This window comes from Pipistrellus hanaki, assembly GCF_964339955.1.
Source record: "Pipistrellus hanaki genome assembly, chromosome: 9".
Lineage (NCBI taxonomy): Eukaryota > Metazoa > Chordata > Mammalia > Chiroptera > Vespertilionidae > Pipistrellus > Pipistrellus hanaki.
This window is the reverse complement of record NC_140511.1, coordinates 39,014,545-39,042,204: the sequence shown is the minus strand read 5'-3', so window position 1 is coordinate 39,042,204 and position 27,660 is coordinate 39,014,545. Positions and strand designations below refer to the sequence as shown.

General features: G+C 46.1%; 1 protein-coding gene across 7 annotated transcripts in view; it reads right to left on the bottom strand.

Annotated features, from left to right (window-relative positions):
* The window catches only part of TENM4 (teneurin transmembrane protein 4), a 695,703-nt gene that overhangs the window by 121,847 nt on the left and 546,196 nt on the right, over positions 1-27,660 (bottom strand). For all 7 annotated transcript variants that reach the window (XM_084894429.1, XM_084894427.1, XM_084894432.1 and 4 more), the window contains 3 exons: positions 16,152-16,253; positions 13,895-14,089; positions 8,774-8,974 (listed from right to left, as the gene is read on the bottom strand). In XM_084894429.1, coding sequence (XP_084750555.1) covers positions 8,774-8,974; positions 13,895-14,089; positions 16,152-16,253 — 498 coding nt within the window. The remainder of the gene's footprint in view (positions 1-8,773; positions 8,975-13,894; positions 14,090-16,151; positions 16,254-27,660) is intronic.

Here is a 27,660-nt window from a genome sequence, read left to right as displayed (position 1 = left end):
GACCCAAATGGGTGAAGTGAAAGATAGGCTGACATTCAATGTTCTTCCCAAAGACCTCCAACCATGATATCCTTTGTGAAAGGCCATCATGTGCTCATCTATAACTCTCTCCTGGACACCTCCACCTGGATGTCCCCCAGGTGCCTCCAACTGCATGCCAGTATCACAGTAATCATCCTAAAACCGAACTTGACTGTGCTGCATCTCCGCTTAAAGCTTTCCAGGGGCTCCCACTGACAGATAAAACCTAAACTCTTTCAAGACCATTCATGATCGGATGCCTGCCAACTTCCTCACCTCTTCCCCTCTCATTGCTGCCACAAAGTTCCTAGAAAATGCCAGGATCTGGCTCATCTTTGTTGCAGACCTTTGACTTCCCCGAGGGCTGCTGCAAGGGGCCTGCCTCCTCCTTCCACCTCTGCCAACTCAAATCCAACATCCACGACCCACCTTCAATCCCCCTTTCTCCAAGAAGCCACCTGATCACCCCAGAAAGCAACTGCTCTTTCCCTTGTACCTTGGTAGTAGTGTCTGGTACACTGTTGGTCGTGATCTGATTCACCCGGTTCCTGGAAGTGGTACCAAATTTACAAAGTGGTCCTTTGTAAATCTGACAGTGGATTCACGGACAGTATCAGCACAAACCTTGGCAAGAGCTAAGGGCAGAGTTAAACAGGGGATGAGCTTGGGCTCTGAAGCCCAAGAAGGCTGGGTTGGAATCTTGTTTCCCCAGAGTGGTTTTGGGGCAAGTCCCCCAAGCTCTCTGAACCCTGGTTTTCTGAGAGTAACACCATCTGCAATGTCAGAGACTTATGGATTTGTTGCTTGAATCGATCACGAAGCACATTCATAAAGGAGCTTTATAAAATTTCCATTCCAAGAACAGTTATTATTTTTAAATTACAAGTTATCATACCAGCAGTTTGACTCAGGAAGACAACCGGAGATTTCATGTAAGATATCAGCTTGGGCATCCAAATAGAAACCTGATTCAGAAACCCAATTTCAGGAGGGCTTAAATTTGCATACTGAAGAGCTCCGGTTCTGATAGAAAAGGTTCCAGGGCTGTCTGGAGGGAATTCTACTAAATTACAAAGCTGCCAGCTTCTGGCTTGTCAACCTTTAACTCTGGCAGTATTTAGTAGTACTCCTGTCTGGACCCAATTTCCCAGCCTTTGATTAAATGTTAGGAACTGACCATCCCATTGTGTTTAAACCTCGGCATGACTTCCCAGACAACGGATGGGCTCGTCTCCGCCTGCTCCCAGCACCTCCTCTTCTTCCTCTGCCTCGGTGGCAATCTCTCAGATATTTATTATTCTGAACTTTGATTTTAGGCTAGCACTTGCTGCTGGGAAGGGGTACAGGAAATGTCAAGTCTCAGTGGATGTTATTCCTCGGGTGAAATTCTAACCCCGAGCTTCCCCTCCCATAACATACCTATACAGCAATAGTCCAGTCTGATCATTTCCTTTTGATGTTTAATTGGATGTCGGTACTGTGCTTTCAGGGCTGAGAAGCTAAAGCTGCCTCAGAGAAGGGAACAATTCTGGCTACACAAATGAGACTTGTAACAGGGGAGAATGCTCAACGCTGGATCTAATTTTCTCTCCCATCTTTGAACGTAAGACAATTTCTCTGGCGATAAAGCATCTCACTCAGTCTTTCTGTCATTAATAAGAATTAAATTGTGTTCCCTCAAATTTAAATGTAATTATATTTTGCCTCGTAAATAAAATTGAATTACCATTTCCAAAATCTAGCACTAATGCAACTGCTATATTTAGAGCTTTAATTTTTTTTTAACCCTGTTGCTACTTACAGGTTATTATTATTATTATTATTATTATTTTAAATCATCGAGCTTCTTCTGCGGTCAATTGTGACTTAATTTGGTAAGAGTTTTTCTGTTCCCTATCCATCTAGTCATTATTGTTATTAAATGTGTGTTGCAAGTTGCTTTTTCCTTTTGGTAAGGGATGAGAGTAATAGAGAAGAAACAGGAAGCTCAGAAGATATGGGCTTGGATTCTAGAAGACCCTGCTAAGTAAAGGTAGAACCTACACCAAGTTGAGCTGAGAGAGCTAAAGAAAGGGCCCTATTGGGGAGTCTGAAAGGAAAATCTACAACATGCATTTAAACATCTTTATGATTTGTTAATCCACATCCAGGGATATTTCTTCCATCGATTTTAGAGAGAATGGAAGGGAGAGAGAGAAACATTGATGTGAGAGGGACACATCAATTGATTACCACTCACATGTGCTCTGACCAGGCTGGGATTGAACCTGCAACCCAGGTACATGCCCTTGACCAGGAATTGAACCCATGACCCCTCGGTTTGAGGGTCAACATTCTAACCACTGAGCAATACTGGCCAGGGTCATTGAAACATTTTTTTAACCCAAGATTTCCAGTGAGGCATTCAGTGAACTCTGTGATTTGGACCCTGCTTACCTTTCTGACCTAACTTCCTGCCCACACTCCTGTGACTCCTGTTCTCCAGTCAGTCTGAGGTGGGCTTTCCAAACAGATGATGCTCCTGCATAGCTCATGCTTCTGTGCGTGCTCTTCCTTCTGCCTGGACTCCTCCCTTGTTTATCACCAGGGAGTCCCCTCTCAAGGTCTGGCTTACAAGTCTCCTCCCTGGGGAAGACTTTCCCAGGTTCCTCTCCCCACCCCCTCTTGGCTGAGCTCACTGTTCCTGGCTTTGTGCTTGCAAACCATATTGTACACACATCAGTCAGAGCTCTAGTTATGTCTTATAACTAGGTGATGCTTCCTTCATGGACTGTGGATGTATGATTATCAGTGCCTAGACCCTTGCCCATACACACGGAAGCCAGAAAAGTTCATGAGTAAATGAAATAGACAATGTGCATGTTAGGGGTGGGTGCAGGTGTGCAGGTGTGCAGTTGTACAGGTATGGAGCTGTGCTGGGTGCTCTCTCTGTGGAGGCTGTGTTCTGCTCTTGAATGGAGCTCACAGGAAGCTTGCTTAGACTGATGCTAATGCTCTGTGGCCCTCACACTATTGCCTGGAGATAAGGGTGCCAGCACATTAATGACATTTCATCTAGACTTGGTGACCAGTATTGTGGTGGAGAATCTCAAGAACCACAAAGAAACTGAGCTTCTGAGAGAGAAACCAAGGTGTTCAAGGTCACATAGACTCAAATCCAGGTCAGAGTATGGATTTGAGGACAGAGGCTACTTCACTACATCAACTGCCCTCAAACATAAAATGTTTTAGAGTTAAGGACTGTTGGCTAACTTAGATTTAATCATATATTCTAAAAATATATACTAATAATTTTATTGAGTGCTTATTGAATGCCAGCCACCGTGCTGGGCACTTCACTGACACATATTAAAGCTAATTTGGAAAACAACAATGCAAGGCAGGTGTCATTAGCCCTATTCTCTGGATAAGGTGAGTCTGAAAAAGAAAGAGTCTGGCTTGGTCTCTCTCCAAATACCACGTATGTACTGCCTCCAACCTTGTACCACTGAATCTCTCAAACATCTCCACCTGCTATTCCATGAAACTCAGTTGCAATGAAATGATAAGAATCATAACCCATCAGTGTGAGCATTTTAGAGGCAGATTCTTTGCCATGTACTGCTTCTATGAGCCAGACCAAAAGGAATAAAATGTAGTGAGAGGGCCTCTCAAATAAAAGTCATTTATGGAAGTCAAGATTGCAGAGGGCTAGCCAAGTAGTGGAAATGAGGAATGAATTCATGAGGCTGAGGACAGGGGCTACTGAGGAGAGAGAGCCAATGGAGGGCAGATGACAAGTCTAAGGGATCACGTTTGAAATGCTATCCTGGAAAATGCCACCGAGCATGAAGTCTTCTTTGGAAGTCATTAGGGTGTGACAAAAAGGTAGGCTTTTCCAATTTTAAAGACCATCTCGAAGAGGTTTAAATTCCTTTCCTTTTCTAAGTAACTGCAAGCCAAGAGGATGAAAAGCCAACGAAAGCACTCAGGGAAGGGAGGGGGTGTCAGTGCTGTTGCGCATGCCCACCCTATGCAAAAGCTACGAAGCATCCAGGTACAGTTACAATAATTGTTCCATTTCCCACAGAGCTGACGAGGGTCTTTGGAACCAGATCGGCCAATTACTAATGGGTGCAGGGGGATGCTGGCCAATGAATTTAACTCTAAGCTTCAAGTTCCTCAGCTAGAAAATGGAACACTTCCCTCACAGAGTTCTGATGAACCTTAATAAGATGATGGTTGCCAAGCACTTAGTTCAGTACCTGGGAAATGGCAAGCACTAAGAAACCGGTGGCCCTTTAGTCAATGCTCCATCCTATGGCTTGTCAGGGAGAAAGACAAGATGGCTGACAAGGAAACCTCTTTGGATGGGAAGGGGGCATAAGGCAAGATCTGAGAACTTGGAAACAATGGGTCTGGATTTAATGAAAACTCTGACACTGATTAGCTTTTAAGTCATTTCCCTCCCCAACTGTTTCCCATTGGTAAAACAACAGCAGTGGTATGGCCTCCATCATCATCATCATAACTATGATCACTTCCACAATCATCACCACCATCACCATCATCACTACCATCACCATCATCATCATCACCACTACCATCATCACCCTCAGAGGATTAAGGAAGCGAAGTCCCTTGGGCCCAGAGGTGAGGACAGAGGTGTGTTGAGGGTAGGGAATGGGCCGTGTAACCTATGCCCTTTCGGGACAGGGATCTGCTCAAACAGTTATCTTGTGTGTTTGTCAGGAAGGAAGACACACAATGAAGCTAGATTTAAGAAAGGATTTCTGACATGAGACTGGAAGCCACCTTGCTGGCAATCCAGGGGTCTGAGTAAACACTTGTATAAAACCTGACTTCACTGTTTCCACAGACCTAACCAAAGTGCCAGGGACTTTAGCTCACATTTCATTACAGGCTGGTCGCTGAGTCCAGGGCATGTTGACTTAAGCTGCTTCCATGAAATCCTGTTCTCCATGCCAAACAGCAAGACATTCCTCTCAGGGAAGAGCTAGCCTCCCTTCCTCGGAGGGCCAAATGGGGGGGGGGGCATTCCTGCCAAACTCATAACCCATAGTCAGTGCCGAGGGTGCAAGAAGCACTTTGGCTGTGTCTGCTGGGCTGCAGCCCCTGGTGGGAAGGCCCTGTACCAGCCCTGCTGTGCCAGGAACAGATAACACAAATAACACGACTAAAGTGGCCGCTTGCAGGACACTGTGCTAACCACTTTGCCTGTACTTTCTCAACGAATTCTCACAGAAGCCCATGGTGGTTTACCTAGGAGGAAACTGAGGCTCCGGAGGTGGAGCAACTTGCTGAGCCATTCACAGAGTGGGGAGCAGGTCTTTTGAAGCAAAGCCTGGTGTCCAACTCCCTGAATGTGAGGAGTCTCTTGGCTGTGGTCCCTGAAACTCAATGATGTGCTTCACTTCCATGGAGTAAGAGTGTCCTTGGGAGGGAGGTGGGGGAAGATAGGAAGTGCTCACTTTGGGTAGGCAGTGTTCCACGTGTGGACATCCCTGATATAATTCAATGGTCATATAGCCCTCTGGTGTAGGCAATATTATTAACTCTATTTTTCAGGGAAGGAAACTGAAGCCAAGAGAAGTCTAGTGCCTTGCCAAGGTCACACAGGTAGCACGTGGCAGAACCAGGCAGGAGCCCAGGCAGGTACTGACTACACAGCAGGGGACCCGGAGAGACAGCCACCATCCAAGTGCTTTCACTGGCCTTTGGACTGGATTCAGGAGGGGCAGTGACAGCTGAGGAGAAACAGTCCTGTGGGGAGGCAGCAGAGAGTGCTGGGCAGCAGGCCAGCTGAGGCCGCAAGCTGGACTTGGGCTCCCAGCACTGCATGGCATGCTGCGTACCAGGACCAGCGTTGCTTAGGCACATTGCTGCAACCCCAGAGCCTCAGTGTGATGCTGCCTCACGGGGCTGGTGCTGCTGGGGGGAAGAGGGAAGTGGTGGGATAGCTATGTGTGTGTGTGTATGTGTGTGTGTGTGTGTGTAAACGTGTGAAATATCTGTTAAAAATTTTTTAATAAATTATGTTTTTAATGATTTCTGAGAGGTAGGAGAGGGAAAAAGGGAAAGAAATATCAACGATGAGAAAGAATCACTCGTCAGCTGCCCTCCTGTATACCCCCTACTGAGGATCGAGCCCGCAACCCCCAGGCATGTGCTCTGACCAGGAATCGAACCATAGGTCAACACTCAAGCACTGAGCCACACTGTCTGGGCTGGAAAATCTTTATATGCTGTGAGGCACTTCACAACACAAATTGGTATTACTATTTCAAGGGGAGACTAATTCTGAAGCCACCTTTCAAATTCGTGGCCTTGTGACAGTCGTGACCGTTTCAGTCAGTTATAGGTTAGAGGCTTAAAAACTACAATCAATATTCCTGAGAGGCATATCTCATCTTGCTTCTATCAAATGTCATCATTAATATCCAGGGCTCTCAGCAATGGGTATTTCAATCATAATAATAACAATAGCTAACATTTAATGAGCCCATATCATGGGCTAAGTAGCACACTAAGTGCTTTTTTAACATTATCTTAAATAATTCTTTAAATAATAATTCTCCAAAAAATAATTCTAGAAGTTAAGCACTATTATTATCTCCATTTTTACAGCTTAGAGAGGTGAAGTGATGTGCCCAAAGTTATAACTAGTAAGTTGCAGGGTCAGTGTTTGAGCCCAAGTCTGATAGACTCAGGGGTTCCTTTGCAACACATGGCGCTCCTTTGCCTTCACACATGAAGCCACACGTTTGCTTGGTACCAGTTGTGGGGAGTGGGGTGCACAGAATTTAGAAAGATGAGCTCTCACAGTTCTATTCAAAGCCCCTTCCAACGGTTCTGCTGTCTCCTTTTACAGAAGCAACTAAAGGATGCTTAGGATCTCACCCAAAATTATACCTGCCTCCGTGGGAGGGTGTGGAGGCCCATCAGGGATTAACAATGCATGGATAGTTAAATATGCATCATAAACTAGCTTAGAGAACAATACAACCCCGTGTAGCTTTAAGAGAACCATTTGTAATATTGCTATAAACAGAATTATTCCTAAGGCCCTGCACATCTGTCTTTGCAATCATGTCTTTACATAAGCCTTGCAAACGAGGATAAAAATCTTATTTAGACTGTGTATGGAGCATCAATCCTCCTGTCAGCAGGAAAGGTTAGTCAAAGTATCCCAAAGGCACAAGTGCTGCATGGATCTCAATGCTGCCAAAGGTCTTACCTTCCTGACCACAATCAGGACTGTTAATATACAACATAATGAGCTGGCTTGAGCTTCACTTAGTTTAAATAGTGTGGTGCGGTATGGAAAGTGATTCAAGATAAACACACTTAAGCTAGAGATGCTATCACTTTTTAGCTGTGTGTCACTGCGTAAGATTACTTAAAAATTTTCTGGGCCTTATCAGTTGATTTCTCTTCATTTGTTTGTTTGTTTTCTCTGCTCCCCTCTTGTTAGCATGTAAGCTCACAAAGATAGAAATGTTCTTACCTTTTTATTCCTTCTGATAAGAGTGCCTAGCACACAATAGGTGCTCAATGAGTATGAAAAGAGTACAGTATTATGTAAATTGGTAAAAGAGGGATGATGATTCCATTCTCACAGGTTGTTTGTGTGTGTGTATTTAAGTAGCAAACACTACTTAAGGTTCACTAGAGGTGAACAAACCTATTATCTATTTATATAAAAGCCTAAGTGACCAGCCTACTGGCCATAGCTATGACACATACTGACCACCAGGGGGCAGATGCTCAATGCAGGAGCAGAAACCACAGACATGGAAACATGAAAAAAACTGATGAATCTTAGTGGGAAGCCGGGAGGGAGGAGGGTGGGGATTGGACCAACTGGCTCTCCAAAATCCCCCAAGGGGTCTTGGATTGCGAGAGGGCACAGGCCAGGCCAAGGGACCCCACCAGTGCACAAATCCTGTACTAAGTTAGAGGATCCACATCTATTCTCATTTAATCCTTACCTTGAGAGGGTCTATAAAACCAACAAATGCTTACAAGCAGAGGGTGCCAATATAATAATTCTTTGAACTCTATGTATAAATCCTATGGTGAACCAAATACCACAATCAAGAACACATTCCATCATGTGTTCATTTGTTTGTTCATTCATTCATGCATTCATTCATTCATCAATCAGTGTTTACTGAGCAGCTGCTGTGGGCCAGGCCTATGCTAAGTCCTAAGGAAGGAGAGGTGAATAAGACATGTTTTTTATCCTCATGGAACTTGTAGTCTTGCAGAGGATCTGGCCAGAAAGGCAGGTGGGAGTCAGGTCACAGAGAACCCTAAAGATTACACTGAGCTTGGACTTCCCTCTGAGGAATGAGTGAAACCAAAGCTCCATCCTGGCAGATCTCACCTAGACACACTGTTCTCTTGGCCTGGCCTCCAGGGACGTCCACCATAAAGTGAGAGCTGAGATTTCTCTGAAACATCTGTTATTATAATTAACTGGTTAGGTACGACATTTTGATTGTCAAGGCCACCACTATGAAAGGAATAATGTGAAAGATGCGGTTTTCAGTCCTCTGCCCATCTAAGAGTAGAGAGTGAAGACTGAAGGTCAGGAAAAGAAGAAAAGTATCAGAGACTTGGGCACGCACTGCTACGTGTCTGAGAGCAGCGTCAGGGGCAGATCAGGACGAAACGGTGACCACAGCACAGTGGACACATCTTCCCTCTGTCCACGCCCTGCCCTTCTCCTCCCACTCCTCACATTTACCGATAGAACAGTCGTGTCCAGTCCAGCTTGGGTCACAGCTGCAAAGCCCGGTGTCTGGGAGGAAGGTTCCGTGGCCCGAACACTGGTCCAAGCACGTGGCCCGGGGCATCTCGCAGTTGGTGCCTCCCCATCCCACAGAGCAGTGGCACTCGCCTCTCACGCAGACACCCCGGCCAGAACATGTGGGGTCCATGCAGTCCACTGTGACACGAAGGAAAGAGAACACAGGTAAGTGTCTGACCAGCAAAGGTGAGAAGCTCCTCCAAGCAAAGTACCATACCTCGTAGTGAAGTAAAGGGGCTTCCGATACTCTAGTACACATGTGTCAAACACACGGCCCGCGGGCCAAATCCAGCCCGCCAGGCCTTGCAATGTGGCCCGCACCACGCTGTCATCACTGCACTCTGCTGTCAGTTTATGACATTGTCAGTTTATGACTGTTCAGTAAACCATTCGGCCCGCGATTTAGGCTGGATTTTAGATTTTGGCCCCTTCTCTGATTGAGTTCGACACCCCTACTCTAGTAGAAGGACACAGGTTTCCTGTGCAGAGGCCACGTGGTATGGAGGAGAGCAATAATTAGCAAATGGTAAACCTGGCTTCCCAACTCTACCTGCTGATTGACTGTTTACCTCTCTGAGTGTGGGTTCGCATACCTGTAAAATGTGGATACAAATTCTGACCTCGTGGCCTCCTTATGGGAGCTCATGAGGAAGCCCTATGCTGCAGAGGAAAGATTTTAACATTTGACCTCTGAGGTCCTAAGTTCAAGGGTCACAGGACAAGATGTACTGGTTCTATGACCACAGTCAAGACAAATACCTGCTCTGAGCTTCCATCTATAAAGCAGGTCTGATAGAATTACCTTTCTCTCAGGTTGTTATGAGGACCAAACGACCCCAAGGATTTGAAAGGACTGTATAAACTGTAAAAATTGTAAATCGTTGGAAATCGGTAGCTGTTTTTCAGTTCTATCAGGACATGCAGTAGCAAACTGCGGTCAGAACTCATTTATAATTCAGACATGCTTTTACTTTAGTTATCAATTAAATTTTATAACCCAGTATATTTGACTTTTGCACAAAAGACTGGGAAGCCCCACGTGGGTATATTAGCGTCTCAGACACTAACGAGCAGACTTTACAGATGGCAACACTCTGGGAACAGGCTGTTTATTCTGAGGGCCAGCTTGTTAAAAAAAAGCTCTTTTACTATTTAGGTTTTTAAAGGAGTTCAGCTTCATGACTTAAATGATGACTAAGAAGACCAGAGGTCAGGATCAGCAACTGCTAAAAATATAATAATGATAACACAACAGCAATAATAACAATTAATTTTAACTTAGTTCCTCTCCTGTGCTATATTTTTCATATATATATATATATATATATATATATATATATATATATATAAAACCTCATTTAACCCTAGCAACAACTCTTTGAAGTAAATACCATTATTAGCCTCATTTTACAGATGAGGAAACTGAAGCACAGAGAGGTTAAATAAGTTGCCTAAGATCACACAGTGGTTACTCAAATTTGAATCACTCCTGGCTGGTATAGATGCCTTGCTGTTTCCTTTATCCTCTGACTGGTTCAAAAATACATTCATCACGTACACAGACATAAACACATAAAATGGTTAAAACATAGGAAAAGGAGACAAGGAAAGAAATAGGGCAAAGTGGAGAAATAATAAAGCCAAATGAAGGCAAAGCATCTCCTCTCCGGCAGTCTCAGGACACCATTTAATAACGGTTCGGGCATGACCTGCTGGAGTGCCTGGTAATTAAAAGGAATAAAAGTAATAATAGCGATACATTTTCATGACTGGCCCCAGGATCTCGGGATCTCAGAAGGATTATTCCAGCCCATTAGGCTACTCTGATAATTCCCTAGATCCAGAGAGTGTTCCAATCTGACAGGAAATGAGTCAGCGATTTCTGGCCCAGGACCTATAAAGGTATTTCCGGCTCCCTGAACACCTGACCCCAGCTTTGGGCTCGAGCTGTCTCTGAGGGGCCCTCGAGGCTGGATCTATAAATCTGCACTGTTAGCCAGCGAGCGGAGAGGGCGCCAAGTGTAGCGAGAGGCCCTTGGGGGCACAGTTCTGCTCTGCCGCAGACCCAGTACGTCTGTGAGGGACCCAGGGACCAGCGGAGCGAATTGCACACTCTCCAAAGATGGTTCAGGCCGGGACAGATCAGGAAGGACTGGTGAGAGGCTACCTCCAGGCCATTCACCGTCAATTAATCCTGGCTTCTGAAGGTCAACTTGGCAGAGTGAGTGTGGAACTCCAGGGAAGGTCTAAAGAGGGAAGGTGGCTCCAGGAAACCTGAGCTGAACTGGCTGAGATCCCTGCCTGGAGAACGCTGTCCTTGTTCATCTGAAACTCAGGGCTGTCATGACCCTCTGCCACGGAGATCTTACCTAGACTGTGGGCCTGGCCTCCCTTTCTGGGGCCGTTGGGGTGACAGAGACCTTAGGACAGGATTCAAGCCATCTCTTCCCATCACACTGGGGTGGTTTATTTTGCAGGAAACTGCGTAACATGGGAAGATGGGCTGCTGGAGGGCCCGGGAGAACTTGGCAGGGAGGCGGCTGAACTTCGTGTAGACAGTCTCACTTAGTTTCTCCTTAGAAGAGGTGCCAAACAGTTATATTTTTCCTCTGCAGAGCTTGCCGTTTAAGCCAGCATTTCTGGGAGAAGCTCAGCCCGTTGATGAAATGATGCGGCCTGCGTGGCCAGGCTGGAAGCACAACTGTTGCCCCAAATGTGCCATGCCTCAGTGACCACACAAGCTATTAGTCGCTCTTCAGGACCCGAAATACAGTCTCACTTTTCACTGCAAAAGGCCCAAATTATTCTCTTCTGCCCCTCCCCACACCCCTCCCAGTGCCCTGCTGGCGTGGTTCAGGCTTTAAAAAAATATAGGCCAATAAACTTCAGAAGAAGGAAGCCGGAGAGAGGGGGGAAAAGTAAGCTTGTTAGCTGATGTTTTATAAACACAGTGAAACCCCTTAAAACAGAGTTAAGGGAGGAGGGGAGGCATGAGGGGGAGGGCAGAGGCCCCCAGAAACTCCATTATAAACACAGGACTATTCAATGATGTTTTACCAGAGAAATAGAAATAATAAAAGGAATCAGTCCCAGATGGCCCTCCTCGGGAAAGAAAGCGGGAGTAAAAACATTTCTTTTCAGATAGATAATGTAAATCAAAGAGCTACACAGCTTCCTTTCTTCTCTTTGTAAGTACCCTTCGCTGGGGCACTGTCCAGGGGGCGGTGGAGCTTGACCGCCCCACCCTCTCCTCAGCCCACACAACGTGGTGGGGTGGGGGTGGACAGCCCCAGAGTTCCAAAAGAAATCTCCTTTTTGTTTCTCTTTCCTTCTCAGGGTCTTCACCTCAAGTGACTAAACCGAAAAGGGACAGCAGCTGAAGGTCACCATTGTCAGGAAGGGAAAGCCAAGTTCCTTTGTGTGAGGGGCTGGCGGGCCTCCTCTCTCAGACAGCCCACAGCGATCTGGTCAACGCTAACAGACCTGAATCAGGACCTGCAGGCACACTTGGGGTCCACAGACAGCCTGTCTCAGAGAGGCGATGCTTTCCAGACACTAGTTCCTTCCTGTTCCCCACTCTTTAAAAATGGGCCTATTATAGTCTCCTTCTCCCTCTCCCTCTCCCCCTTTTTTTTAAGAGACAAAATGATGCCTTAAGAGAGGACTACCTATAAATCCCAAATTTAGCTCTCCTTAGAGCTCCTTCCACCCCATGGAGAAGGTGCTGGGGCCCTAGATGGTGGACAGTGGGAGGTGATGACTATTAGCGTCATCCATCAGTTTCCAAGGCAAAGTCCATCCATTTCAAAACACTTTGGATGGAAGGAGTGGAGGAGAACAGGAAATGTGCTTCGGTTGTCCCCAGAATAAACTAATAACATAAGAGCTAACCTTTATAGAGCATTTACTATGTGTCGGACACTGAGCTTTACATGGATCATTTAATTCACTCCTCCCAACAGCCCTCTGCGGAAGGCATTCCCATTTTATAGACGAGGGAACCGAGGCTAGTTAATGGCAGAGCTGGGACTCAAGCCTACATCTGATTCTCAAGTATGGGCCCGTAAAGCTACTCTAGACAGCTTGTGAAGAGTACTCCTCCTTTCGTCTGGAATTTCCATGCAGCCGAGAGGAAAGAGCACTGATGGGAAGTGCAGAGGCCTGGGTTGAATCCTGACCCAGCCATCAGTTAGTTAGCTATACCACCATGATGATGCCAATGCCCTTCCCTGGGCCTCAGTCTCTTCATTTGTGAAATACATATATTTACTTATCTCACCCTGTCAGATTTCCTGGGAAAGAACTGATGCCATGGTTACATCAGCAGTTCACTTTCTAGCTTTGATTTATACAGGCATATAAGGGTATCCCATACAAATGTATACAAATTTTGAATGATTATAAAGTCAGTGTTTGTCAACATACCATTCATCTTCAAAATTAAGTGAGTTATCAGCTGTTAAAGTGTGTTCACATTTTTTGAGGACACCCTATATTTACTTTATGAAGGAGAGGGACATGCCTTTGAGCACTTGAGAGCTACATGCATGAACACACACACCCACACACACAAACACACGAGTGTTATAGTGGAAGGCAGAGTTTAAGGTCTAAATATACTTATCATACTTCAGAAATGGGGAGTGAACGAGCTTAATGGGGAGTGGAAAGAACTTGGGCTATGGAGACAGAGTGATTGGCCTCAAACCCAGTCCTGCCACTGGCTAGCTGTGTGACCTTGGGCAAGCCATTTGACTCTCAGAGTCTCCATGTTCTCAACTATAAAATAAGATGATGTCCCCTCCCTACTGGGGTTTGCGGTTAAATAATGTGGTTAAATACTATATCCAGCACAGAGCCTTGGATACAGTAAGTACTCAGTACAAGACTTCTGTGCCCTTCACTGAGTAGGACTGCATTTGTCTGTCCTCTTCTTTAGGTTCATTACGGTTGCTGATGGGCTACTAGCTCAGGGTGGGGGTCCCCAGGAAGCTCAGGTAGCTTCCTCTGCTGCCCGGATGCCCTCTGCTGACCTCTGACTGCCTGCACGCATCTTACCTTCCTCGCAGTTCTCGCCTTTATAGCCGGGGTTGCAGATGCAGGTGCCCATGATGCAGGTGCCATGGTTGCTGCAGGCCACATCGATACACTGGTTGGTGGGCACGTCGCACTCGGCGCCCTTCCAGCCGCTGTGGCACAGACACCGGCCCTTCATGTACTGGCCATTCCCACTACAGAGCACGGGGCAGGAGGCTGGGGAGACAGCACGGGAAGCCTGGTGTGAACCAAAGCCCAGCATCCACCACCAGCCTTTGTCCCTTTCTCCCCTCAGCCTGCTGGCTTGACCAAGAACCTCCAGTGCTTTGCCACAATTCTCTCATGTGCCCACCTGCCTGCTTCTCTTGTTTTATTTAATTCCTGATTAAACACATCTGTAGCTGCAGGTGAAGGTGTGCGGTGCATGGCTCAGTGGAGCTGGTGCCCAGTGAACTCTGCTCCCTCTCCCCCACCCCAATATCATCGGGGCAGCGTGGTGGTTGCCAGGACCCCCGTGAGTTCCTGGGGCTCCCTGAGAAAGACAGCTGAGCCTCCTGCCTGCCCGCATCCCTCCTGCAATGCTCTCCTGATAGCGCTCCATTTTGCTTCCCCACCCTCATCTGCAGCACACTCATTGTTGTCTTTAACCCAGCTGTCACTCCATTTTCCTTGCCTTTCAGGCCTCCACTCAAACCCATAAACCACAGCCCTATAAGAGAGTAGCTGAGCCCAACTTAGCTCTTGAAAGTATTATCTTTCCATTCTGCCTCTTAGCGTAGGGTTTTGTGAACATCTGTATGAAGAACACTATATAAAAATAAATTATGTTTCCGTGTGCTGTAAGTACCCACCAGCCTTAGTGAGATTCACTAAGAGGCTGTTTTCTACAGGGCTCTTCACTCTAAGTGCAGACGGGATGAGACGGTAATTCTCAATAGAAGGGATGACTCATCTCTTCTCTCTTGCACCACCTTCCCAGTCCCCACCTGGCAGCTTTTCTTTAGAAAGCGCCTGGCAGGGAACCAGGCACTGTGGGGGCTGCAGACTTTGCTGCCTCAAACGGAGTCTATTCCACCTTAGCAGGAATAAGTAGAATCCCCAAAGCAGTGCCACCTCACCATGTTTTCGGCCTGGGGAGCATCTCTGGCTTCCACCAATGAGCAGCGACTCAGGCATTAGGTCTCAGTTCCAGGAGCACCTCACCTGGGAGCTCTGCCTGGTCCTCACCCATCCAAGCTGAGGCAGCTGCTCCCTCTCCCTCTGACAGGCACTCCCTGCACGTGACCTCCCTATGGTGTTTCTCACCTATTAGCCACTTTGCCATAGTCGATTTTGTCTGTCTCCCAGGTGGAGAACTCCTGGGCTTGCTCAGTGTCTAGCACAGGACCAAGCCCGGAAGGACACAAAGCAAATGACTGATGAGGGAGAAAAACCAAAGGGGGTTTCCCGAAAGGCAGTGCCAAAACCTCAGGACTACAGATGTCCTTTGGTGTTTTCCTTGTTGATTCTTGCAGGACAATAATGAAGGCCAAAGGCAAAGGGGCGATCATGGCAGCCTTGAAACTATCGCCGGGTAGTTATTATTAGCTCCCTATGTGCCAAAATCTGAAGCAATTCTGGGGTCCTGTGTGGAGGAGAGCAGTCTCGCCCACCTCCCAAGACCTTGGTGGCCTCAGCCATGATTCTGCCTGTGCTGTTAGACGGCAATAACTGAGCAAGAAACCAGGCCTCACTTCTCTGGTCCAGGAGGAAATCACACTAGCTGAAGGTGAACTTTGAAGACGCTTGGCAAAGGCTGATCACTAAGGGGAAATCAGCTTTTCAAAGGACCCCATGCCACTCCTTCTGCCCCCACAAAGGGACATGAGGTTAACTGTGGCTGCCCTTTCCTTCCTGATCTCCCAGTTATGCACTTAAGCGTGGGTCAAGGGGGCCCGAAGACCTCCCTCGCAGGGTTTCTGAAGGATGGCCCTTGGGAGCCCTTTTCCAGAGAGTCAAGAATGGCCTCGAGCCACTCTATCAGTGGACAGAGTGTTGGCCTGAGGACTGAAAGGGTCCCCGGTTTGATTCCAATCTAGCGCACATGCTTGGGTTGCAGGCTCTACCCATAGTGGGGGGTGTGAGGAGGCAGCCAATCAATGATTCTCTCTCTCCCTTTTCTTTCCCCTCTGAAATATATATAGTGGCCTGGAGTCCTGCACCAGCCCCGAGGAGTGGAACCGGAGCTACCCACAGGGCATGGGGAATGGAAATCATAGGTCCACTCCAGGGCTCTCACCTCTGCCGCAGTCGGGGCCCAGGAAGCCCAGGAAGCAGTGGCAGGTCCCAGAGATGCAGTCCCCATTGCCGTAGCAGTTGCTGGGGCAGTTATCCACCGATTCTGGGGGAGAAAAGAGAAGAGCTGAAAACAGAAGCTTCTTTCCCCAAACAGAAGGCCCAGGAATCAAGCCTCAGGTTAACGCATTCGAGCTCTTCTTGCCCAGTCACTGAAAGCAAGCAATCAAGTTAAAAATTATATGTTACTAGAGGCCCGATGCATGAAATTCATGGAAAAGTAGGCCTTCCTTCCCCCCGCTGCCGGCACCAGCTTCCCTCTGGCCACCGGCTTTGTCTGAAAGGTCTTCTGGAAGGACATCCGGTCTAATTAACATATTACGCTTTTATTATTATAGATATAGTCTTGGCCAGTATACTCAGTGGTCAGTGGTTAGAGCACTGGCCAAAGCACCAACAGGTCTCAGGCTTAATTCTTGGTCAAGTGCACATACCTGGGTTGCAGGTTAAATCCTGGATCCTGATCAGGGTGTGTGCGGAAAGCAACCAATTGATATGTCTTTCTCTCTCACACTGATGTTTCTGTCCCACCCCTCCATTCCACTCTCTTAAAAATCAATGGAGAAGTATCTTTGGGTGAGGATTAACAAACAAACAACCTTAATTTATTTTTACTCTTACTGAGATATAACTCAACTGACATTAAGGAATGTGTGCTGGAAAATGTCTGCCTGAACTAATTTTTTTTAATAAATCAAGTTTGTATCTACAAATACATTAGAAATTTTTTCCCTCCTAAAAACATTAGTGAAAAAAATAGTTCAACCTACTATCAGGGCTATCTTTGGATGCTAGGTTATTGGGTGATTCTTGTGGTCTTTACACTTTCCTGTGTTTTTACTTATTTATTTTTCACAATAAGCTGATATTCCAGGAACATATTTTTTTAAAGCTACTAAGCATTTGTAAACCTGTCTTTTCACACTTCTGATTTTTCAAGCCTCAGTCCGGTCCCCTCCCCACCTGCTAACAAAACAGCTGCACGGCCAGCCTCTCAGCTTCCTCTTTTGCTCCCTTTCCTCCCCTCCTCCTCCCCATCCCCCCTCTTCTCTTCATCCTCCCCATTCCCCAATTCTTTCACCACCCAGCAGCTTGAGTAATGATGTATCTGAAATGTTCTCCTACTTAAAACCTTTCAATAGGGGAGAAATGAAAATATCCAAGCTCCTTTAAAAGACATAGATCTGAAAATGGCCTAAGTGCCCATCAGTAGATGTGTGCATAAAAAAGCTGTGGTACATTCCCACCATGGAATAGTACACAGCTATAAAAAAGAAGGCTCTCTCACCCTTTGAGACAACACAGAGGACCTGGAGAGTATTATGCTAAGCAAAATAAGCCAGTCAGAGAAAGACAAGTATCACATGAGCTCACTCATATATGGAATTTAATGAACATAATAAACTGACTAACAAAAAATAAGGCCCAGAAACATGGAAACATGGAAAAGACTGACAAATCCCAGAGGGAAGGGGGGAGGGTGGGATAGGAAGAGATTAACCAAAGAACTTATATGCATATGTGCTTTGCCCATGGACCAGTGTGGTGGAGGCTGGGGGTAGGGGTGGGGTGGAGAGGAAGAAGTTGGGAGAAAATAGGGGACACCCATAATAATGTCAACAATACAAAATACACTTAAAAAAGGCATAAGAGTTTACTTTTATATTCCTTTGGCCCTACTTGCATTCCTTATGCCATTGGTCCATTATTTTGTTCATTAGATTCCACATATAAGTGAGATCCTGTGATAATTGTCTCTTTCTGATTGGCCTATTTCTCTTAACATCTGCTATGATGCCCCTCTTGAAAGACATTCCTTTCTCTAATTTTCCCTCATACTTTGGGACTGTTGGCATGACATGTCAGGAAATACCAAATTCACTTCAGAAATGTTTTAGTAAAAAAGTAATCAATGTTTTACAGCTCCAATTAGGAAAGCCATTCGCTAGAAAAGCTATGCATATGGAACAAAGGAGCGAAGTCACTATATGTGAAAATTCTCTTTGTGCCATCTATTTCCACAAAATTTGTCTCATTTCACTGTTACCAAATTCAAAAGGATGTATCATTATTCCTTTATTTACTTATTTACTTATTTATTTATTTAGGGTGGCTGGGAGATGAAGTGACTTGCTGAAGGCCACACAGATACAATTGCATAGAGGCAAGATTCAAACCAAAGCCTTAGGACTTCGAGCCTGGTTTTCTTCAATGACATTATACTCTCTGGGCCTTAAAGAAATTCACTCCATAGCAAGCCAGGAGAATGAGCAAGGTGGCGGATCTGTGGGACCGAGAGGCCAATCCTGAAGACAGCAAAGGACTCAGTTAAAAGGTACAGAATTCTAGAACTTTTAGAACTTAAAGGGATCCAAGATACCACCTAGCCCTAAGTATTCATTTAATAGAAAAGGAAACTGGGCAGAGGAAGGGCAATGACTCACCAAGGCCTCAGAGTGAGTCTGTACTCAAAAGTTGAAAGTAGAGGAAAGGGTTAGTAAGGTAAACAAAATTAAGGATTTAATCATGTCTCAGCTCACAAATAAGTCTTGAAGCCAATGTGAAGGCCTCTGGTAAATAAGATGTTACCATAGAAGACGAGTCTTGCCCACAGGACATTTGCAGCCTCAGTGGGAGCATGAGATGACACTGCCACCCGGGCAGCAGCACAGGACGTGAAGCAGCTCCGAGTGGAGTGAGGAAACCTGGCCTGGAGTGGATTCTTCTGGCACCATGCTGGGTGGCCTAAAGCAAATTCTGGCCCATTTCTAGGTCTCACCTTCCTCATATGTGAAATCAAGGTAATGGCAGAGATAACCTAGGACTGCTTCCTGTTCTAAAATTCTGTGAGTCTGAAATTGAGAGCAACTGTGCAGACAAGGCATCCATACAAGGGCATACAGCCTTAACTGCAGCAAAGCACTAAGGCCCATGGACATAGACGATTATAGGGCCAACTTACGGGGACAGCTGATATGGGGCAAAACAAGCAGAGGGGAAGGCTACTCGGAGGAGATGGGTGTGAAGAATGGCGTGAATATGGATTGGGAAGGAACAGATAGGGAGATGGGGAGGAACTCATAGCATGGTGCACTTCCCAGAAAGTTCTTTCCCAATTGTCTGCTATTATCAACTTGGAAGCTACTTCAAAAGTTCAGAAATAGGATTCAAAAGTGTGGTTCCTCTCATGAGTGGGTGGGAAATTCCACTTACTACATGTTGTTCCTCTGCTAACATGAGCAATTTTACACTAACAGGTGAGAACAAAAGGGTCTAACCCAGCATATGTTCTCATTTCAGAGCAAAGTGGTTGGGTCCTCTCAGAGCAAGGCTCACAAGCCATGGCCCCAAGGAATTCTGCTCTCACTGGCTTTGCCTGGAAGAATCCATCTTCCTAACTAATACCTTTACTTTACAAGTGGATTTCTAAACAATGAGAAGGGGGGGGTGGGCAGGGTGAAGAGAAAGAGAGAGAATGGCTTAGAAAGTATCATTTTGAATATTCTTTTAAAAATAAGAATTCTGAGTAAAGTTTAAGGCAAGATTAGTTTCACTTTTAGCTAATGGCTAAGGTAGGACTGGAGGGTGGGCTCTACCTGTGGTATCACAGGAGTACAGGACAGAGGTAGGAGGCATGGCCTCAGGTCTTGTTCTGCTTCTAAATGGCTGTGTCTTTAACCATGTCACTTCATCTTTCTGCACCTGTTTCCTCATCCCTGCCTGCTTGGCAACTCCTATTCCTCCTTTCAAATGCAGCTCCAATGTCACCTCCTCTGACAAGCCATCCTGATTTCTTTTTTTATTTTAAATATATTTTTATTGATTTCAGAAAGGAAGGGAGAGGGAGAGAGAGATAGAAACATCAATGATGAGAGAGAATCATTGATTGGCTGCCTCCAACACGCCCCCTACTGTGGACTGAGCCTGCAACCTGGGCATGTGCCCTTGACCGAATTGAATCCAAGACCCTTTAGTCCAAGGGCCAATGCTCTACCCACTGAGCCAAACCAGCTAAGGCCTTCCTAAGTTACTCCAGGATTCTTTCTTTCCCTCCTACTTAAACCCCAAACAGACTGTGAACTCCCTGAGGGCAGACACTGAGTTTATTCATTTCTCACGAGAAATGAATAAACTCAGTGTCTGCCTTGATATCCATCTCACAGAGCAGGTCTCAATGTTTGTTGCTGCCACTGAGAGAATTCAACTGGATAATCTCAGAGAGAGGTCTCTCCCAGATTCAAAGTCCTTCGGTACAGTCCTTCTCAAAACCATGGTATAAAAGTCTCCTGATAAAATTACTAGAATTATCAGTTGCATTTATAACAGGATCAATTGCAGATCAGTGTCACACACACACTTTCTAGATTTTGAATCATCTGCCACAAAGCTTTTGTGGTGAAAAAGTGAGGAAAGTATGTTTTCTGTGAGGGAGTCTGGTGTCGGTTGCTAAATCTGACAGCACAGAATGCTGTTTGCTACAAAACTTGCCCCAGGCTGTTGGTTTCAGAGAAGGCAGAAGTTTTAGGAAACATGGAATAATTTTATGATAGTAACAAGGAAGTGGGAGGGAGACGTTTTTCTTCCGTTTGGAAAGATTTCAACTACTTGGGGTCCACCTGGGATCCCACAAATGATGAGTCCCCTCTGATGAGATAGCTCTATGCTAAATGCTAGTGCAGGAGTGACATTCACTAGCTTGGGAGGAGTGTGAACTTTATGGACTAAACCTGCTGTTATGTTTCCAATTAGTGTTTGGTGAATGTCTTCCGTCTGTAGTTCCTTCCTGCTTTGCTCATGTCCAAGCTGCAGCTGTCTTCATTCTGCAGAAGGTGTTCCTTCAGATCTGCTCAAATCTAAATGGAAAATGCAGCTGCCTACGAATAACTGATTTTCCTAATTGGGTATGTGGCATATGGGAAGATAGCCCCCCCCCCCCCACCCCCCAACTCCCTTTGCTTTTGTTTTTCCATCACCACAGTGGGTCCTGCTAGAAAAATTGATTCTCAGGAACGTGTTTTTCCTTCCATCAGTGTTGGAATGCAGAGTTTAAATGTTTCCTGAGCTCCTTCTTTCTCTGGGCATGTGTTGTGAGTGGGCGTGTTCTCAGGATGCTGAACAAACTATTGCTCGAAATACAAAGGGGCATCAGCAGAAGGAAGAAAGACAACAGTGTTCTTCTCTGGAGGAGACATGGAGACAGGAAACCACAGGGCCCCGGTGAAGCCACTGCAGCACTTCATCTTGTCTGTAGACTACACTTTTCCAGAACAAACCACTTGCACCACCGTGTCCAGGTGAAAGAATAACAGTTGATAAATAAAGCCTTCCGAGTCCAGGGTTGATTGACAGAAAAGCCTGCCTTCATTTGCCACCTTCTGCTTTTCTGTTTTGGAATCTCAAAGCCTTGTTTTGAAGGAGAGACCACAGAGAAAAATCCTGCCTGGAGAAGGACTAGCAGGCAGCCTAACTGTGGACTCCCATTTCACAGGAGCAGTCAGCCTAGAGAGGAAAGGAGGCTCCCTCCTCCATCAGCTCCCCAGGCCTGGACACACCTGCTTCATTCCCTGGTCTGAGCAGGCACACCTCTGTGGTCACAGGAGCCGGATCTTGGATTCCAGCACCAAAGATAGAAGGAGCAGCTGTGAGGTGGAGCTTACCAATCATCCTTGGCTTCTCTCTCTGCTTACCTCACTCCTACCCTCCCTTCCAGCCTCTTCGACCCCCGGATTGTTCTCCTGTGATGTGTCCCAGAGGACAGAAGCTTGTGTTTTCTACCTACAATTCCTTCCTCTGTTTCCCTTATGTCTCCTTCAATTGTAAAAGTAGGGAGAGCTGAGTTGGGGAACCAAAGTCTACCCAGTGCCTGACAGAGACCCACTCTCTGATGCCTCCTTTGGCTTCTCTGTAGGATGGATGCTAATGCTTTAGGTAAGAAAGGAAGGATCTGGACTTTGGGACAGCCAACTGGATGTGTTACCTTGACTGCAGCTAGTAACATTATACATCCGGAAAGGGGATTGGGTTGATTTTTGGCAACCAAAAGAAGAGAGGGAAACAAACTAGACAACATAGCTGGGATTTAACTCTACAGCAGCTCCAGGTTGAGGGAAGACTCTAACACAGATCTTCTCATTCCCTCAAATGAAGTGTGAAAGATATGCCACTATTCATTCCTAATAATGAGAAATAGGTACATTTTCCCATTTTATAGTTTCAGATAAAGATTGAGAGCTGTTGTCATTTTCTCATGGTCACAGCTGTCATGGCAAATCTGGCAGGTGAACCAAGTTCTATCTGAAGTAGAAATGTGTGGTGTATGGCCTGGACCAGAGCGGGGACTCTGGAGCCAGCCTGCCTCTTACTAGCAATGTGCGCTTTGGGCAAGTCATCTCTAAACACCAGTTTCCTCATCTGTGAAATGGGGTTAATAATAGCACCCACCTCAGAGGGTTATTTTGAAGAGCAAATAGTATAACGCTATGCATATAAGGAGGTTTGCCCAGGGCTTGGCAGAGTCGGTATTTTGGTTTGAAGTAAGGGTCAGACATGCATTTCATTTGGAACTAAAATAACTAAAACTAACTTGATCTAATGAATCCAAAGCAGGCAATGTGGGATATTGGGGATAAACATGAGCACATATGCATATAAAACACAGAGCAACTCCCCATGGTTAAACCTGGAAAACAAACAAGCACTGCGCTGAATGTGAAGAAGGCAGGGTGTTTGGGTAAATTCCCTCCCGGGGAAAAGCACTGTCAAAGCAAATTAAACCTGTTGTCTCCCAGAAGCCCAAACACAGGCAGACTCATGCCAACAACGGAGAGAACTTTCCTCCCTCTGCACACTAGATTGGCACTGGGCAGGTGCCAGGTGCTGGAAAGCTGTTCCATGGCCCGCGAGGTGTCAGTCCCTATAGGTGCCCCAGCTTCCTCTACAGATGATGGAATTCAAAGGCTTTTCATCTGCAACAGTCTAGGTCAAGGCAATGACAAAAACTTGACAAAGCCCCTGACAGCCTGGGCTTGAAGCCAGGTCTGCACTGGCATATGAACGGGGAGATCTGTTTTCAATCATACCCAGAAGTCTACCAACCACTACTAAGCACAGCTCTAAGGAGAAGGTCTCAGAAAAAGACCGTTCCCTGGGTGATACTCGGTCTTGGTTCTTTGTTAATTATTTGGGGGCAAAACAAATTTCATCAATAAGACTATGAGCTCCTTGAAGATCAGCAGCAAGTCTGGTTCTTCAAAGAGTCTGGTGAGTGCTATACACACGCAAATCCTCAGTGACATTTGCTCTTGAGGAACTCAGCAAGAATACAAGGGAGAAATGAAACGCAGGGCAGCATGCCTGGTACAAGTCAGACTCAAGAGAACAGTTGGTGGTCAGCAGGCTATTGTTTCCTTGTACACTGCCTAGAACTAAGGGCGAGACAGGAAGTTCAATTTTGTATTGTACTCTCAGACCATATTTGGAGTTCAGTAGTTCACATCTGGGGGCCACATTTAAGCGCCCGATAAGACTAACTGGAGCGTGTTCATCAAAGAACAACCAGAAGGATAGAAAACTTGAAACCACATTTCAAAGAAAAAATTTTTGGAGGAATTGGGAATTTAGCCTATAAGGGTAGGAGCTCTGTTTGAAAACATCTGAAGCGCTGATATGAAAAATAAGGATCAGACTTTTGTTCTGTGGCCCTGTAGGTTGGCGTAGGTCCAATGAGTAAGAACTCCAGTCTTTGGGAAGTGGAATTGGTTCAAAAGAAGAAATAATTTTGTAAGCGTGAGAGTGGAATATCACTTCCTATGTTGGGTTATAGTCTGTGGATGAATACTGTAAATTTGAGGGCAGGAAATATGTTCTTCATCTCTGAATAATTAATAAGTATCTCCCTGGACTCAAAGCAGGTGGTAAAGGACTGTTTATTGGGTGGATAACAACATGAATGGATGAGGTAACCTATCAGGTCATACATGGGCGGTCACTCTATATACTGAAAAAGAGGGCAAATGGATGACTGGTGGCAGATTAAAGGTAAGCTGTATGACATCTTCCAAACCTGAAATCTTATGATTCTCTGAGTCATGGTGGAAGGGAACATGCCTGGACTTTATCAACAAACTTGGGTTCTAGTCCTACACCTGCCACCAGCTTGTTAGGTGACCATGGCCCTCTTTTCTCTTAGGGACTATTTTTTCACATCCAGAATTCATTAAATTTATTTACTGAGTATTTACTGAGCATCTATTCTGGCTCAAGAAGTGTTCCAAGGGAAGCGGATGTCTTGGGTGATCTTCCAGATCTAATATCCTGTGATCTAGTGAATTAAACCAAATTGTCAGTATTTAGAAAATGACACAAACAGATGAAGAAAAAGAAATCTTAGATCACCATCATATTTAGGGCCTGAGGGAGAAAAAGTAAGTTTGTTGCTTAAGGGTAGACTCCATCTTTTCTAACCTCTCCTCCGATAACTAGCATCATATCACCATCTACCCTATGAGAAGGGTCTCAGCGAGTCACCCAGGCTGAGAAAACAGGGACGGGACTGGGGAGCAGGTGGCTGGCTGGCTGCCTCTAGCTAAGAGCTCCCACATCTTTTCCCGGGGCTGTCGGCAGCAGCTTTGGCAGCTGTCAGAGTCCCTGTAGTTGGCTCAGGTTCTGCTGCCTTTTCCAGGGAACGCTGTGTGCGCCTGCATCACCTCCTCCCAAGCCTGTGAGCATATGCCAGCGGGGCCACCGAGACACACACATCACATGGTGATGAGGCGGACAGGTGCTATGCTGCTCAAGAGCATAAGGGCCTTCAAAGGAGAGGTGCTGCTCACATGTTTGTAAACACTTTTCCTTCCCTTATATATTTGTCAATCCTTCACCCACAACTCCTTCTGAGGGGCCCTGCTCTGCCCACAGTGCCTGGCTGGGTAGCTGGCACAGGTAGACCAGATGATGCCACCTCCCCTCTGGCCTTAGGTGATTGGACCGGGATGAGCTCCTGACTAAAGGATATTAGATTCACATGCTGACTAACCAACACTCTATGACAGGGCCAGAGTCCCAGCCTCTAGTATTTGAACTGAACTGTGCCCAGGGAATGTGGCAGTAGGCCACACAGCCCGTGAGAGGAAGAGAATGAATGGGATTCCAGAGGCTTTTCGGTGTCTATTTTAGTCCCAAACCATGTCAGTCTTTCAGAAACTAAGTCACCGCCACAGCTGCTTTTCTTTGAGGCTGCTTGAGTGTGGTTTTGTTTCTTACAACTGAAAGAATCTTGACATGTCCATTCACCTGGACCTTATCAGGCTCTGCCTGGTAGTTTGCAGGTTTTGATGATAACTGGTAAGTGCAGGACTTAATGTTTCATTTTTATTGATTTGAGAGAGAGGAAGGGAGGATGAGAGAGATAGAAACATCAGCGATGAGAGAGAATCACTGATTGGGTGCTTTCTGTTTGTCGCCTACTGGGAATCAAGCCCACAACCTGGGCGTGTGCCCTGACTGAAAATCAAACTGTCACCTCCTGGTTCATAGGTCAATGCTCAACCACTGAGCCACACCAGCCAGGCAGGACTTAATGTTTTTAAACCATTTCTACATGCAGTTTTATTTGATCCTTACAACAGCTCTGTATGGAGGAAGGGGAGGTGCTATGTACGATTCTCTGTTCTGTAGATGAGGACACGAAGGCACAGAGAAGTGGCTGAGGTTCATGCAGCTAATCAGTGACAGGACTACCCTTTCCTACCTAACCTCGGGGTTCCTCCATTGCACTCACTGCCGGTCCGATAAGAACACATGCTGGTCCCACTCCTTCACCCTTCAGTCTGTTTTGGTATGGAGTGAGGACTACATAAAGGATGCTGCCAAGACCAGGAACTTCCAAATAGCATTGATTTGGGTTTTGTTCACTGAAATTCTTGTTTTGAAAACATGCCTGTTAGCAATCAAAATGCTGTTCTGGCCACTCACAACCGTATCACGCTGGGCAATAATATTGATCCATTTACTCATTACCATTCCTCCCTTCAAACAAGTATCTATGGGCACTGCTGTGCTGATGCCATCAGGGGGACCCAAAGTGTGGCCCCCATTTGAAAGGAGCAGTGGGAGGCTTTGGGCTGTGGAATAGGAACAGAGCTGAGTCTACATGTCATCTCTTCTGAGGGTGAGACCTAGAGTAAGTCACTGTATCAGAGATCTCAGTTGCGTTAACTGCAAAATGAGAAAACCACTGTCCTATACCCTGGTTGTGAAGATTACATAAAACCACTATATACATGCATAGGTATGTGTATATGTTTAGACATATACCTGGTACATAGTAGGTGCTCTGAAACTGTTGCTTCACTCCTATCTCTAGCATACTTTTCAGTGGTCATCAAATTTTAGCCTATGTCCATCCCCTGAAGGCTTGCCAAAGCATGGATGGCTAGGCCTGACCCCTGGAGTTTCTGATTTAACAGGTCTGGGTAGGGTCCCAGGTGTTGCTGATGCCCTTGGTCTGGAAGAAGCTTCGGGAAGCACTGCTCTGGCCAGGGTTATATCTTCAGGTCACCGCCTGACCCCGAGGCACCTGATGATATGACCCTGGCCAGAACAGTGCGTCCCAGCGCTTATTCCAGTACCGTGCTTTAAGAAGCACTGGTCTGGAAGGAAGGCTGAGACTTTAACACAGGTCCATCCAAACAAGCCAGAGAGGCCTGGCTGGCGTGGCTCAGTGGTTGAGCATCGACCCATGAAGCAGGAGGTCACGTTTCGATTTTCGATCGAGGCACATGCCTGGGTTGTTAGTTCAATCCCCAGTGTGGGGTGTGCAGGAGGCAGTCGATCAATCATTCTCTCTAATCATTGATGTTGCTATCCCTTCTCTCTCTCCCTCTCCCTTTCTCTCTGAAATCAACAAAAATATTAAATTAAAAAAACACACACAAATAAGATGGAAAGATCCTAACTCTGCAAGAATGCAAACTGTTGAGGACCATGTCCAAACGGGAGGGCTCGGTCCTCCTTGAGGTGGTATTTGAGTGGCTCTTACAGAGTAGGTAGCCTTTTGAAATGCAAAGCAGTTCTGGGCAAGCCAGGGGTCCAGTAAACCAGATCCAGAACAATCATCTCTGCTGCTCCCACGCAGTGACCTGCTGATCAGCATGCCAACTTCATGTCAAGTCTGTCTTCAGAACAAATTATTTAAGAAATCAGTTTTTTAAAAGCTCAACTCAGCTGCTGGCTAGAGAGTTCCATCTAATGAGCATCACTTTGTGCTGAATTATTCTGTGCTGACAGACAACGGGGGAACAGACACAGGCTCTGAGGAGGTGGGGGTGGGGGAACTGCTAATTATTCTCCAATCATTTATCAGGGCTTGTTATCAAGCTCGAGACGGCTTGCAAACCAGGAGGAAACCAAGTCTCCCTTCCCCCTGTACATCAGCACAGCCAGGACCGAAAACA